Source organism: Rhagoletis pomonella, unplaced genomic scaffold (assembly GCF_013731165.1).
Source record: "Rhagoletis pomonella isolate Grant_MI unplaced genomic scaffold, Rhpom_1.0 Rhpom_scaffold_00009, whole genome shotgun sequence".
Taxonomy (NCBI): Eukaryota; Metazoa; Arthropoda; class Insecta; order Diptera; family Tephritidae; genus Rhagoletis; species Rhagoletis pomonella.
Genome location: NW_023458563.1, coordinates 1,215,586 through 1,232,143, shown reverse-complemented (window position 1 = coordinate 1,232,143; position 16,558 = coordinate 1,215,586). Strand labels below are relative to the sequence as shown.

The 16,558-nt window shown below is 42.9% G+C and overlaps 2 protein-coding genes across 2 annotated transcripts in view; one reads left to right on the top strand and one right to left on the bottom strand.

The window, feature by feature from the left end:
- The window catches only part of LOC118745540, a 72,096-nt gene that overhangs the window by 25,611 nt on the left and 29,927 nt on the right, over positions 1 to 16,558 (bottom strand). The gene's annotated exons all lie outside the window — the stretch shown is intronic.
- On the top strand, positions 11,698 to 13,751 carry LOC118745541 (uncharacterized protein K02A2.6-like; the record flags this gene model as incomplete). Its single annotated transcript, XM_036478989.1, is given in 1 exon segment — positions 11,698 to 13,751. A coding segment is annotated over 1 exon segment (1,256 nt), but the record flags the coding sequence as incomplete, so codon positions are not given.

Sequence of the window (16,558 nt, the reverse complement as noted above, 5' to 3'; positions counted from 1 at the left end):
TCACCACAACACAACAACATAATAACACCACAGACCGTACCACAGCCACTACAGACCACATAACACACACAACCGCACCACCACCCACACGCCGCCGCCAACAACTCCTGGTTCCCCCTACAATCTGGACGATATGTCAGACCAGGATATTCAGTAATGTGACATCAGTCAAGTGCAACACCTGCCTTGGCTGGTGCCACTTTAGGGCATGCTCAGGTCTGCGTACCACGCGAGATTGGACTGGGAACTTCGAGGGCCCGTGTTGCGCTGCTCGGTCGCAGACCCCAATTGCGATGCCCCCCACCACCCCACAGGGCGGCAATCACCTCAGCAGCACACACAGCCAATGGCGGCAAGAACATACACTTCACTTACACCCCCCATCACGACACGTCTCCCGAACCACATGAAGCTCCTTCAATTTAACTGCAACGGGCTACAGAGCAAGATTGAGGAGATAACGGTCTTCATGTGTCGGCATGGTATATTGATAGCTGCGGTCCAAGAGACGAAGTTGCACAGCAGTTCAACTTTATTGCATTGCGCCGGGTACAACGTGCACCGTCGAGATCGCCAGCGAGATAATGGTGGAGGCTTAGCGTTCATCACGCACCACACCGTGCAGTATCGTCTTATCGAAGCAGACATCGACCGCAGGGATCCCACCCTAGAATGTCAGGGCATCGCTATCCGGTCAGGCGATTTTGAGCTCGAAATATTTAACATATACATACCCCCTGTCACCTGCTGCCCGGCAGGATATCACCCTGATATAGGTGCGCTCCTCAGAGGTGAAAACCGTATGGTAGTAGCTGACTTTAATGCGCACCACGATCTTTGGCACTCAAGCCTGTCAAACGATCGTGGGGGAACAGACTTGGCTGAGCAGATAGACGATTCGACATTCTGCACAATGAACGACGACGCACCCACCAGGATTATGGGTAACTGCAGTAGCTCGCCAGACATCACAATAGTCAGCGCTGGTCTGATAAACAGCATAACGTGGCGACCTATGCTGACTCTAGCATCAGACCATCTACCCATAGTCATCTCGATTGATAAACCAACCGACTTTGCCTCCGCCAAACACCGGACCTATGTCAACTTTTCTAAAGCTGATTGGAAAGGTTACGCGGAGTTTACCGAAAACACCTTCGCAGCGCTCCCCACACCAACCAGGGCTATCACTGCTGCTGCAGCTCGCTTCATACCGGCAGGATGTATATCGGACCCACGTCCAAACTTCCCTGCCGAAGCGGCTGTTCTAGCCAATGAACGTGATAGCCTTCGTCAGGCCGATCCCGGAGATCCCCGTACCAGGGATCTCAACGCCGAGATTCGGCAACTTGTAAACGTACATAAGCGGAAGAAGTGGGAGGAGCATCTGAAGACTTGTAATTTCACCTCTGCTGTGAGCAAGCTTTGGTCAACCGTGAGGTCATTGTCTAATCCGACGAAGCACGACGACAGAGTCGAAATTTCCTTCGGCGACCATGCCTCGTCGGACCCGGAGCGATGCGCGAGCTATTTTAGCCGGCAGTTCATACTGCATCCTCCGGTGGACAAAGCCAAGCGTCGAGTGACCAGAAGGCTGCACAAACTGCCAACAAATTGTGCCCCCCTTGCTTTCACTTGCGGTGAAGTTCAGGTGGCCATCGGGAAGGCGAAAGCCTCCAAAGCCATGGGTCCCGACGGAATATGCATGCTGATGCTGAAAAATTTTGGTCCTGCGGGGGTAGCGTACCTAACGAAGGTCCTCAACTTGTCAATGGCCACTCTCATCATCCCAGACATCTGGAAGGTGCGGAGAGTGGTCCCACTGCTCAAACCGGGGAAACCTGCCAACAAAGGAGATTCGTATCGTCCGATTACACTCCTTTCCCCGGTAGCGAAGACACTCGAGGCCTTGCTACTCCCGTACTTCACAAACCACCTGACCCCAGCGAAGCATCAGCATGGTTTCCGTAAAGTGCACAGCACAACAACAGCACTTAACGCCATAAACACTCAGATAACTCGTGGCCTTAACCGTAACCGTCCCTGTGAGAGAACGATTCTAGTAGCGTTGGACTTGTCAAAGGCGTTTGACACCGTCTGCCATTCCACGCTACTAGAAGATATAGAGGCCTCCTCTCTCCCACAGAGGCTCAAACGGTGGGCGGCAAATTATCTAAGTGGTCGACATTCGTCGGTAATGTTTAGAGACAAAACGAGTAAGCAGCGAAAAATAAAACAGGGGGTTCCTCAGGGTGGTGTCCATTCCCCGCTACTGTTTAACTTTTACATTTCAAAGCTCCCTCAACCACCAGAGGGAGTCTCGATTGTCTCTTATGCCGACGATTGCTCGATCATGACGACTGGGAATGGAATTGATGACCTGTGTTCGAAAGTAAACGGCTATCTCTCCGAACTTTCTCGCTTCTTCACTGCAAAGTGTCTAGCCCTCTCCCCTACGAAATCCTCCGCGACCCTGTTCACAACCTGGACGAAAGGTCAGGCTACCGCTGGGGATTCACGTCGATGACACACCAATTCCGACGGTGAATAACCCCAAAATACTCGGAGTAACATTCGACAGCCTGCTATCCTTCTCTGCGCACTCAACCGCTATTGTCAATAAAGTACAGAGCCGCAACATGGTCCTCAAGTCGCTAGCCGGCAGTACTTGGGGCAAAGACAAAGAAACGTTGCTGGCAACATACAAGGCAATAGGCCGGCCGGTTTTGAACTACGCAGCGCCAGTGTGGTCGCCAGGGACTAGTAGGACGCAGTGGACGAAGCTACAGACTGTACAGAACACCGCACTCAGGACAGCGACGGGATGCCTCTTGATGTCGCCTGAACACCACCTGCACGGCGAGGCGCAAATGCTCCCTGTAAAGGAGCATAATATAATGCTCTGCAAGCAGTTCCTGATAGGGAGCCACAGAAGTGGCCACCCAAGCAGACAGCTGCTTGCAGAGGAGCCCTCGCCTAGGCACGTCAGGAGGCATCTATATGAACTGACGGACGAAGTCCAGAGGTTCATTAAGCAACCTCTGGACCCGACAGCTTACAGACAGGCCCTGAACGGCATTCACAGGGACTCAGTCTCGAGTTATGTAGACTCTAGACCTGTGAATGCCGTTCTAGGCATACCACCCCCGGACATAGACGAGACGGAGCTTCATCTGCCTCGGGATACACGCACAACACTCGCACAACTTCGCTCCGGCTACTGCAGCAGGTTGAACTCCTACTTGAGTAGGTTGAATGAGGATGTGCCGAATGAGTGTCCGGCATGCGGAGAGACCCCACATGACTCGAAACATCTCTTCGCATGCCCGGAAAACCCGACAACCCTAACGGCCTTGTCCCTGTGGACAAACCCCACAGAAGCTGCACGCTTCCTAGGGTTGCCGTTAGTGGAACTTGACGACAACGACTGAGATACCAACCGATCTGGGCGGGGTTGTTGTAGCCGATACAACAACAACAACAACAACAACAAAGTATGTCACTCGTTACTCATCCGTAAACACGACCTAATCGGCTTTCAGCCCAGTCTTCTTCAATGGATCTCATCTTACCTCTCTGATAGAACACAAAGAGTTATTGTTAATAATTGTTCTTCCAACATCATTAAAGTTTCTTCAGGAGTTCCTCAGGGAAGCCACCTTGGTCCGATTCTGTTCCTGATATTCATTAATGATATTTCTTCTATAATAAAACATTCAAAAATTTTAATGTATGCCGATGATGTGAAACTTTTTAAAACATTGTCCTCTATCGAAGAAAGGTCTTTGTTACAAGCGGATCTGAACAACGTGGTTAGTTGGTGTAATACAAACTATATGCCACTAAACCTTCAAAAATGTAAAGTTACGTGTTTCTGTCGGAGGGCTGTTCAACCAGCTGTTTATTCAATATCAAATTATAATCTGGAGCAGGTATCCAATTTTGTCGATCTCGGTATCACAATGGATTCCAAACTCAATTTCAACCATCATATTAATGTTACAGTCAATAAAGCCAAAGGCGTTTTTGCATTTGTAAGGCGATGGTCAAAAGAGTTCTAAGATCCTTATGTTACAAAAGCTCTTTTTACCAGTTTAGTTAGACCTATACTAGAATACGGATCTATTGTTTGGAATCCCCGCTACCAAGTTCATTCAGAAAGGATTGAATCAATTCAAAAACAATTCTTGCTTTTTGCATTGCGTAATTTTAACTGGGACTCAGATTACAATCTCCCCCCTTACACAAGCCGTCTAAAGCTCATAAATTTGCCTACACTCGCAAGTCGTAGAGAAATGCTGGGTATAATATTTATCGTAAAATTAATGACAGGCTTGATTAATAGCCCGGCCCTCCTGGCTGAGGTAAATTTTAATGTTCCTTCTCGAGTGTCAAGACACATTCGACCTCTATTTTTAAAGCCATGCAAAACTAATTTTGAACTAAACGAATCATTCCGTGGTTTATGTCAAGATTTTAACTGTCATTCCAGCACGTTTGACGTATCGGACTCGATTTTTACTATAAAGAAAACTATTATTTCCACTCTCAGTAATTGAAATACTATCTTTAGCATATCCAATCAGCTGATGAATTTGATTCTGTAGCTGAATAGTTTTAGATCTCGACACTTAACAAACTCCTGTTTCCACTACTCGGCACGAAAAAACTAAAAAAAAAAAAAAAAAAAGGTTCCGTACGTCATGCGGACTGCGCCCCTCGTGTCGGTTGGGCGGGGATGGAGGGTAAAAAGCCGTTGGGATTAATTAATTAATTAATTAATTAATTAATATACACAACTATCTTCTTTTCGTCAATTAAATCTTTAAATATATGTTTTATGGGGCATTTTTAAGCCCGAACGGTATTTTTAAATATTCGTATTGCCCACTAGGCGTTACAAATGCGGTATAGGGGACTGACTCTGGCGATATATCAACTTGATGAAACCCGCTTTTTAAATCTAGGACTGAAAATATTTCTTTACCTTCTAAATGCTCTATGCAATCATAGACGAGGGGTAGAGGGTAATTGTCGCGAACCGTTAATTTGTTCAATCCCCGATAGTCGACGCACAACCGAGTTTGCCCGTTCTTTAGGTGAAGCGTATGGCGAATCGCTCGATCTGATTATTCCATCAGCTTCTAAATCTCTTATAATATCCTGAAAAATCTTCTTTTCCGAAAAGGACAGGCGTCTAGGCGCGCAGTGGAACGGGACGTCAGAGGTTAGATGAATCTTCATCATATATTTAAAAGGCTCAACAGGAACACTACCAGGTTCAATATAAGCTTCATGAACCAGGTCATTTATTTGTGCCCTACGGTCTAGCTCTAGCTTACAGTTTACGTCTAAATCTACGGCACTGCAGACAGTTTCTATATTAAATATGTCTGGTAATTCGGAATGAGTACTTTCGTTCGAACCGATTATTGCGTTCACGTCTGATACATATTGCTCTTCTATTCTATTCGGTAGTTTGCTTTCAGCCAAAAGATGAACTCACGTAAAGTTTTGAATAGGTCAGTCGGTGGTGAGGCGCAGATATTTTTATTCAGCGAAAATAAGTCACTTATCTATTTCAATTTTTTTTAAAATGAATATCAAAAACTTTAAGAAAATCACGACCGAGGATAATGGCACGGTCATTTCTTCATCTGGCAAAACATAGACTTTAATTTCATTAATAACATTTTTAAATTCAATGGTGCAAATAACTTCACCGATAATATTTAAATCACGTCCTCCAATACCCCGGTATCTGCCTTTCAGTGGGTAATGGCTTATTGTTGCTTCCGTACGACCGCTTTATCAAATTAATTGGACTGCCGGTGTCAAAAAGGGAAAAATGTTTAATGAAATCTGCACTGCTCACCAACTCATGTGAAAAGGCAACACTTACCAAACTTAATGATTCTACTTCATCACAGTAGTTCTTCCAATCGTGTACGGCAGCAACAGATCGCTCTCCCATGGGTTTCAAAATCTTCCGGGGGTTTGGGCACGACTGATGACTATGGCCTACTTGCCAACAGCGAAAACATGATCCCTCGGGGCGTACAGGGTAAGGACAGTTTGGTTTTATGTGTCCTCTTTTGGAACAATTGTAGCATAAAGGAGTTTCATGCATCTCCTGGTCGATAGTAGCAGCTTGTTTCACAGCAGTATTCGACATTTTAGGATTTACTGTACCAACTGCCGAACGGCGAGGGGTAATGGTGTTGCTTTGCGATGGATTGCATCGCCAATATGTACGAATGCAATGTTTCTTCCTTCTTGTTCCAACGTCGCTCTGCTAGCGCTCGATATATGTCGTGGCGGCTGACGGCAATTTCAAATTCCTCGATGAGTGCGTATTTCAGTTAGTCATAGCTTAAAGCTGAAGTCGTCGCCAGTTAGTGATCGGCGAAGGCTCAAGAGCTTAAAATTTTCATCGGCATGTATGGTGCGCATCAGCTCTTCAAAATCGCTCAAAAAATGATGCATCGACCGTGTGTTCCTTTCACCGCTGAATTTCGGCACTGCATGCTCGATATCCATAAAACAGGGATTTTGCTCTTTATGGCTGTAACGGAAATCTTGGCACTTACATCAGGGAGCGTAATATTTATAACGGAGGGCGCGGAATTTAGTGCAGCAGTTTCATCATTGGAATTCAGTACAGGGGTCTCGGAGTTTTAGGCAGAGGGCCCAGCACTTAAATCGGCAGCCTGCGTACCAACGGCAAGGTTTTCTGCGCGTGTAGCAGTATTCTCGGCGCTATTTCCACTTAAATCGGCGATTGCGGCATTCGCGGTAACACCTTCACCAAGGTTCGAAACGTCTTCCTGACTTGCACGCACGGAACATTGGGCGACCGCGCCTTTTTGCGATGACCCCACAATGTGGCAGTAGGTGGGACTTGTTCTTTAGTGGTGCGTGGCATTTTAATTTTGTCGCAGTCCACACCTGAGATGATAACTTCTAGGGTTTAGATTACTTAGAAAATGTTTGATTTTATTTCTGTCACTACGTGTTGGCTATCGGCTTTATCAAATTGTAATGGCCGGAAGTATTTACAGCGTTGTATTACAAGACTGAACATCCTTCAAACCAGAGTTGCCATTGATCTTAATATAACATGTATAAAAGTACAATATATGGCTGGATAGATCTTGCATGACATTTTCTTAGCAAAGTATACATATGTTCTCCTTACATTTTCAACCTTTTTCATCCACATTTTGGCAGCTGACAACAAATATAAAACTTAACAGCTGAAAGTTTAAACTCGGTTTTACCCAGCCAGATTGGGCTTTTAAACTTAGTTTAAACTCGGTTTAAATTTGACTGAAAAACGGCACACTGAATTTAAACTTAGTTTAAACGACAAACAGACGCACTGAAAACCTGGCCCTAAGAGTTCTTTAGCGTTGTTGTTCTTGCTGGTTTTGCTCTTTGGGCTGCATGCAGTAATTGTCAAATATGCATCTCTTTTGCTTGCGCTTTGGGTTGCGCTTGTAGGAGAGCGCCCTGGACACTCATCTCTCACTTAACTACCGTTCGTATTTTGTATGTAAACAATAATTTATTTATTTTGATACAATGTCTTATTATTTAGGTATTTTTCGCGATCACACTTTGAGTTTTATACTGCTGAGGGCAGTTCGCGACGATACAAAACTCGAATAATGGTTTAGTGTGTCTTTCGATGGTTAAATATTTTTAGTTAAACGATATGATTTTTTATGGAGCGAATAAAGAACACGTTCGCACTCAACCGCAACTTGCTTGTGAATAAGCGGGATTTTTTCGAGACATTTCGAGATTTTCACACGTTGATTATTTTTCGGGTTTGTTCCGGATTCTTTGAAATTTTTCAGGATTTCTGCGAATTTTTCGCCACCCTCGGCACCTTAGAGAGCACTCCACATCAAGTTCTTGTTAAGGTTGTCAGCAACATTCTGGAAACCTATAAAGCACTCCATACCTGAAACCTCTGGTGAGTTTTGCTCCTAGTTTAATTCTAGTTTAATTTTTTGGGTCGTATGTTTTGTTTTTCGAGTTCTTTGTTTAGTTTTCGGGATCTTTGGGGTTTTTTCTGGATTATTCGAGATTTTCTCTGGTTCGGGATTTTTTCGAGAAGTTAAGAGATTTTTTTAGTACGATGTATTGTGGAACGATTTTTGTCAGCCCTTGTCAAATTTGGTTTGGACACAAACCGGTTTCGGCGTTGTGCCATCTTTAGTGTCATTTTTCGTTCTGAAATAGTTCGTGTTTCCTTCTGCTTTTATGTATTCGTGTTACTATCTGTTTTAACTGCCATTAGGTCATGCATACCCATCTAAGTACGTTTTGTTTCATTATCTCGCAGGTAGGAGCTTTTTGGTTGCTTGTATTCGCCGGCGGGTAGAAAGCCGTTATTTTTAATTTCTTGATTTTCGTGATTGCGTCAGTTTATGTTTAGTTATTTCGCACGTAGTAGGTTTTAGGTTGCTTGTATGTGCCGGCAGATAGAAATCCGTTATTTTCATTTTCTTGGTTTCTGCGGCGTGGGTCTGTATCTTCGCGTTGGCGTTTTTTTCAGGGGTAATCTCATGTTTTCAGTACAACATCTTGAGTGGTTCGAATATTACATCGAATACGGTGTTTTTGTTAGTTTATAATTCTCCCTTGAAATGTTTTCTGCTTGTATATCTCCATTTTCTCCAATGTATTCAAACGCCGTCCTTTATGCTGTACGTGGAGGAGTTTAGCTGCCTTACTAATTTTCATTGGTGTTCATTTATTTTCGAACATATGATATGCGAAGGTTGATTCTGGTGTGAAGCTTGGTTTTTGTGTCCCCTTATTGTAGTCTCTTATATGTTCGCGGAAACTTGTTTTAATCTTACGGCCAGTTTGTCCTACGTAGCCACACTTGCATTCACACGTTAATTTGTATACACCCTGCTTATCTAGAGTCCTCTTGTTGTTGTTGTTGTTGTTGTAGCGGCTACAACAACCCCGCCCAGGACGGTTGGTATCTCAATCGTTGTCGTCGAGCTCCACTAACGGCAGCCCTAGGAAGCGTGCAGATTCTGTTGCGTTAGTCCACAGGGACAAAGCCGTTAGGGTTGTCGGGTTTTCCGGGCATGCTAAGAGATGTTTCGAGTCATTTGGTACATCCTCATTCAATCTACTCAGGTAGGAGTTAAACCTGCTGCAGTAGCCAGAGCGAAGTTGGGCTATTGTCGTTCGTCCTCTTCGCTTGTGCTGCTGTCCAGTATTCTTCCGACGTTGTTCCTGTTGAAGTATGTAATGTTAGCCTAAGTTAAATTTCCCTTCACATCAATTGTCAAATAGATGGCGCTATAATGTATTTGCTTTTGCCTTTATCCTTTATTTTTTTTTTTGCATTTCTTGTTTTTGACAGCCAGTGTGCTTATCAGATTTTCCTTTTATATTTTGCTGAATCATTAATATAGATATATATATAAAACTTTGTATAAAGAAACAAATACTTTAACAGGTTATGGGCGCAGTGAACGCATGTTATAGAAGCAAGAAAAGTGCATTTACGTAAATTAGAAGTTTCTCGTAGCAGTTTGTTCTTTTTGTTCGATATGGATTTGGCAAAACATATTAAACCTCTGACTGGCGAAGCAGACTGGCCGATTTGGAAAAGAAAAATTAGAGACCTGCTGGATTACCATGAAGGTGCTCTAGATGCAATTGACGGCAGACTAGTCAAACCTGAACCAGTAGCAGGAACTGCATCAGAAGCAGAAAAGAAAAAGAACAAAGAAGCGGGAGATCGATATCGCAAGGCAAAAAGTTATGCAAAGTCCATGATTTCAAGCTCAGTAGCAGACGTAGTGTATCAGAAAATAATGGATAAAGAATCTGCGCATGAAACGTGGCTGGCTCTTAAATTGAATTTTGAAGCATCGTCAAAAGATCAATTGTTTAAAATATGTACAGAGTTTTTTGCATTTGATTGGCGTAATGGCGAAGACGTTTCGACACACGTTGCAAAGTTAAGAAATCTATGGAACGAGCTAAATAATGGCTTGAAATCAAAGAACGAAAATGAACTTCCTGGCCTTATTCTTGTTTGTAAAGTTTTACAAATTTTGCCTAGTGAATTCGAGAATATCAGATCCAGTTGGATGCTATTGTCGAAAGATGAAGAAAGAACGTTCGAAGAATTGATCACACAGTTGTGTATGTATGAAAGAAACTTTAGAAAGACAGCTGATGCCACTACTGGAGAAGCACTTGCTGTGAAAAGCGGAAAACCCAAACCACGTATATCATTTCAAAGGTCAAAAGACAACGATATTTGTAACTATTGCAAGAAGAAGGGGCATTGGGTAACCACATGCAAAAAGTGGATTGCTGATGGCCGACCACCAAAGAGCGACGCTCAGAGCAACGTCGTAGTTACGAATGTAGCCCTGTGTGCAATCAATGAAGTTGAGTCATGTTCATCAGGGTGGTGGATCGACAATGGTGCTACAAAGCATGTGACGAACAGCCCGGACCAGTTTGTAGAGTTTCAAAAGTTTCGCAGTCCACGTGTAATCATAGCCGCAGTAAAAGAATCCCTTGAAGCCGTTGGACAAGGAGTTATACGTATTTCATCGTTCACTGAGAATGGAACTATGGAGATGACTCTGACCAACGTCTGGTATGTTCCGAAAATTTCTAAAAATCTTTTTTCAGTTTTAGCAGCCCAAGACAGAAATGGAAATATAAGGTTCCACTCAACTTCAACTAAATGCTGGTTGGAGATAAATGGTAAAACAGTGCTGTGCGGAAATCGTGAGAGAGGCGGGTCTCTGTACAAGGCAGCTATCGAACCATTAAATGTTGAAAACGTCGAGAGGGTTACTATTGCTGAAGCAGAGACATCAATATTGCAGCTATATCACGAGAGGTGGGGTCACCAAGACAAGCGACACGTACGAGACATGCTCAAAAGAGAATTGGGTATCACAGTTAAGTTGCAACAAGAAGTATGCGAGCCCTGTATTTATGGAAAAGCGCATCGTCTACCCTTTGGTACTAGAGCGAAGGTTACTAAAGCAGGCGAACTTTTCTCCGCTGATGTTGTAGGTCCATTCTGTGAATCGTTTAGCAAGAAACGATTTCTGGTTGTGTTCAAAGACAGTTATACAAAATTTCGTTATGGTTTTGTAATTAAACATAAATCCGAGGTGATAACAGTTTTGAAGCAGGTTATAGCACATACGAAAACGCTTGGACACAAGATTAAAGAGCTACTTAGTGACAATGGGGGAGAGTTTGATTCCAAAGAAGTAAAACGCCTTTTGGCACAAAACGGAATAGTACAGAGATTAACTGCCCCATATACGCCCCAACAAAATGGCGGTAGCGAACGTGAAAATAGGACAATTGTCGAGATGGCAAGGACCTTTAAATATTCGAATTGTGAAAATAAATTTCCAGATGAAATATGGGCTGAGCTAGTGATGTCAGCAATTTACATTCTAAACAGAACCGGAAAGTCTTCTGAAGATGGCGCAAGTCCCTTCGAGTTGTGGGTCAAAAAGAAACCTAGAATCAAACATTTACGTATCATTGGGTCTACTTGCTATGTCCACGTACCAGCTGCAAAACGAAAGAAAATTGATAAGAAGGCAGAAAAAGGTTTACTTGTAGGGTATGATGGAGATGAGCGGTACCGGATATACATTCCGAGCAACAACAAAGTTATCCTGTCCAGAGATGTGCAATTCGATGAAAGACAAACAGAATGTGAGTATCAAGCTAAGCTTCCGTTTAGGGATATTGAAAAAGATCACAAGCAAGGAGACGAAAGTGAAGTCGAGCCTCAAATTAAGGACATTGACGAAGAACGCATGCAAAAAGATGAACGTGAAGACGACCTCGATACAAAGATCGTTGAAGAGGACGGTTTTCAGTCACTAAGCGATGACGAAGAAGAGTCAAAGAGTAGCTCCGAAGAACAAGTGTTGGATGAAAAGACAACCCTGATCACGTACAATTATACATACATACATTTACATCTATTATATGACATATGGATATGACTGTCAAAAATATCAAGAGCAACACTTGTTGCACACGTGTCGAGAAGACAGCTTCTTTCTAGAATCGTTCTTTTCCTTTTTGTATATTTTATAGTTTAAATAAAGGATTATACTAACTTTAAAGAAGCGTATCAATGGCGACGAGGATCAAGGTATCCTAAATAAGTGGAAAATAACTTAGTTTGCAAAAAAAAAAAAAAGTAGAAACAAGTCTTTTGCAATAATACAAGTAACCTAAATTATGGATGCTGAAATGAAGGCGTTCTTCCAACCAATGCAACAGCAGCGGGAAAAAGACAGTGCCGCCATGTAAGAACTGGTGAAGCAACTTCTGGAGGCTAAACAGCCATCAGGCAACACGAGACAAGCTGAAAACTCGACAGAATTCCGTATAGAGGCTTTGTCAACAAGTATTCAAGAGTTCTCGTTTAGCGCTGAAGATAGCCTCACTTTTGACATGTGGTATGCACGATACGAAGATTTGTTTGAAGTCGACGCAGCAAATCTTGACGACGCAGCCAAAGTCCGCCTACTCTTGCGCAAGCTTAGCGTCCTAGAGCATACCAAGTATGTAAATTCCATTTTGCCAAAACATCCACGAGACCACACCTTCAAAGAAACAGTCGAAAAGCTGACAAAACTTTTTGGTTCGCAGAAGTCTCTTTTTAACATGCGCTATCACTGCCTACAGATAACCAAAGATGCTACCACAGATTTTTTAACGTACGCAGGCAACGTCAATAAAGAATGTGAAAAATTTCAACATCATAAACTAACACTAGATCAATTCAAGTGTTTAATTTTCATCATGGGGTTAAAGTCTCCAGCGGATTTTGAGGTTAGAACCAAATTACTGGCAAGACTAGACAGCGGCGAAGAAACTCTTACACTTGACAAGTTGTCAGCAGAGTGTAAGCGGTTAATAAATCTAAAGGCAGACACAGCATTAATCGAAAACAAAAATGAGACTCGCACAGTCAACAAGGTGCAGGCGAAGAACCACAACAAGCGATTTCCAAAAACACCGTGTTGGTTTTGCGGCGGTATGCATTATACATCCGAATGTCCATTCAGTAAGCACAAATGCAAGCACTGCAACCGTGTGGGGCACAAAGAAGGGTATTGTGATTCCGGAAAATCTTACAAAAATCAAAAACAAACACCCTTACACTTAAAACGCACGGACAAGACAACAAAAAGAAACCGCAGAAACCAAGGTGAAGGATCAACAATCAACAGCATATTCGTCACTAACCAAATTTGTGTAGCAAATCGCAAATATATTCGCGTGCAAACAAACGATTTCCCGACCGATCTTCAATTCGACACAGCTTCAGATATTACCATCATATCTGAAGACATTTTCCGACGGCTTAACGTGAGCAATAAGACGAAAGTCAGCAACACGGCTCGTAGCGCAACTGGCAAACTCCCATTATCAGCACAATTTGAATGCACTGCTAAATTCAAGGGTAAGCAAGCATCAGCAACATGCTATGTTACACCCATTCAAAATCTGAATGTCATGGGGTTAGACTGGATTACAGCATTGAAACTCGATAATGAGCCAATCAATGCAATTTGCAACAAAATCAACAAAGGATCATACAAAAATCAGGGAAGTACAAGTATTTCAATTGATAAAAGCATTTCACTGCTGAAAAAATCATTTCCAGCTGTTTTTGATGACGAACTCGGTCTTTGCACCAAAGCAAAAGCGCATCTTACGATCAAGCCGGATCAACAACCTATTTTTCGTCAAAAGCGACCAGTCGCTTATGCCATACAAGGACTCGTAGAAGCCGAACTACAGCGTCTCCAGGACATAAATGTGATCACTCCAGTCAACATTTCAGACTGGGCTGCTCCAATTGTGGTGACAAGGAAAGCAACTGGTGGCGTGCGAATATGTGGCGACTTTTCAACTGGCTTAAACAACGCTTTAGAAATGCATCAATACCCTCTACCATTACCTGATGATCTCTTCGCGCGACTGGCCAAGGCTAAATTTTTTAGCCACATTGACCTCTCAGACGCTTTTCTGCAAGTTGAAGTGGACGACGAGTCGAAACACCTGCTCACCATAAACACCCACTTGGGTCTTTTTCGGTACAACCGAATGATTTTCGGCGTCAAAACGTTTCCCACTATATTCCAGCAAATTATGAATAAAATGTTGTCCGGACTCACGGGAGTAGCGGCATACATAGACGACATATTCATAGCAGGCCAAAGTCGAGAGGATCATGACGAGAAATTAGAAGCCGTATTAAAACGCATACACGAGTTCGGGTTCAAACTAAAATTTGACAAATGCACGTTCTATTCAAAACAAATAAAATATCTGGGCTTTATTATAAATGAAGAGGGCATACAGCCAGATCGCACGCGCATAGCAGCAATAACGCAAATGCCCGAACCAAAAGATGTATCCGAACTACGATCATTTCTTGGAGCAATCAATTTTTATGGGAAATTCATCAACAATTTACGCACTTACAGAGGACCACTGGATGAATTACTGAAATCCAACACCAAATGGCACTGGTCTCAGAAACAAAGCAAATGTTTCGAACAACTTAAAAACATTCTCTCTTCAGATTTATTGCTGACGCATTTCGATCCAAAACTGGATATTGTTGTTGCGGCAGACGCTTCAAACTACGGCCTCGGTGCATGCATCTTGCACGAGTACCCAGACGGTTCGATGAAAGCAATATGCCATGCTTCACGCTCACTCACGGCGGCTGAAAAAGCTTACAGCCAAATCGAAAAGGAGGGGCTGGCCATAGTTTTCGCGCTCACGAAATTCCACAAAATGATTTTTGGCCGGAAATTTAAGCTACAAACGGACCATAAACCTTTACTCGCGATTTTTGGCAACAAGAAAGGCATCGCAGTACATCAAGCAAATCGATTGCAGCGTTGGGCTATAAAATTATTAGCTTACGACTTCGACATCAGCTACGTATCAACGAACAATTTTGGCCATGCAGACGTTCTATCGCGTTTAATAGACAAAAACGTAAATCCATCAGAAGACTACGTAATAGCCTCTATTAAATTTGAAGTTGAAATTCGTCAAATACTTACAGACTCAATCGCCAAATTACCAGTCACACACAAAATGGTTAAATACGAATCACAAAAAGACAAATTGCTAAGAACAATTATGCAATACGTAAATGAAAGATGGCCATATAATTTGGAAGGCTCAAATGAAGCAAGACAATTTGTAAATCGCAAAAATGATCTCCATGTGGTTGACGGATGCCTCATGTTCGGAAATCGCATCGTAATACCGACAATACTGCGCAAGAGGGTTCTAAAACAATTGCACAAAGGACACCCCGGCGTCGAACGTACAAAAGCCATAGCAAGAAGTTTTGTTTACTGGCCTAACATCGATATTGATATTGATTCGCTTGTGCGAAACTGCAGCGGATGTGCATCAGCAGCGAAGTTACCCACAAAGACACATCTATAACCATGGCCTACTCCATCGGAAGCTTGGGAACGACTTCACATTGACTACGCTGGCCCATTAGACAATACGTACTTTTTTATCATTGTAGACGCATATTCAAAGTGGCCCGAGATAATCCCCACAGCCAATATTTCAAGCAATAAAACAATCGAAATGTTAAATGAAGTTTTTTGCAGACTGGGCATACCGAAATGCATCGTTTCCGATAACGGAACCCAGTTTGTAAGCACACAATTTCAGAAATTCTTGACAGAAAATGGAATTAAACATCTACGCTCCAGTCCATACTACCCAATGTCCAACGGTCAAGCTGAACGATTTGTGGATACGTTCAAAAGAGCCTTAAAGAAACTAAAAGGAGAGGGTACTACAGTCCAAAATTTACAATCATTTCTACAATGTTATCGCTCAACTCCAAATAAAAACACACCAAAACACACATCACCAGCAGAAGCCTTATTCGGACGGAATATACGAGTACCATTAAATTTGATATTGCCTAGCCAACCTAAACCAACCGGATCAGACACCAACCAGCAAAAACAAAACATGCAAAAACAATTTAATCAAAAACATGGCACCAAATACTCAGCTTTTGAACCACAGCAAACCGTTTATTTAGTTGTACATTCTTATAACAAGTTTGACTGGAGACCGGCTCAAATCATTGAAAGAGTTGGGGCGGTTATGTACAACGTAAGATTGGAAAACGGAAAAGTAATCCGTGCACATGCAAACCAAATCCGAAAACGCTACATTGAGGAGATTCATACAGAGGAGCCGAAACACAAGTTCTCACTGGCAGAAGCGTTTGGATTACACGACGTAATTGAATCCTCCGGGGACCATTCCCGAGTAACGGAACACTCTGTCGAAATCGATACCGCCGCGACTTCAAGTAACCCAGTCGAGGCTCCACCACAACCGCAATCTACTGTGGCAGCAGATTTCGTTACATGCGAAACACCTAGACGGACTGTGAAAAGATACTCACCAGACTAAAAAAAACAAAAAAAAAAAAAAAAAAAAAAAA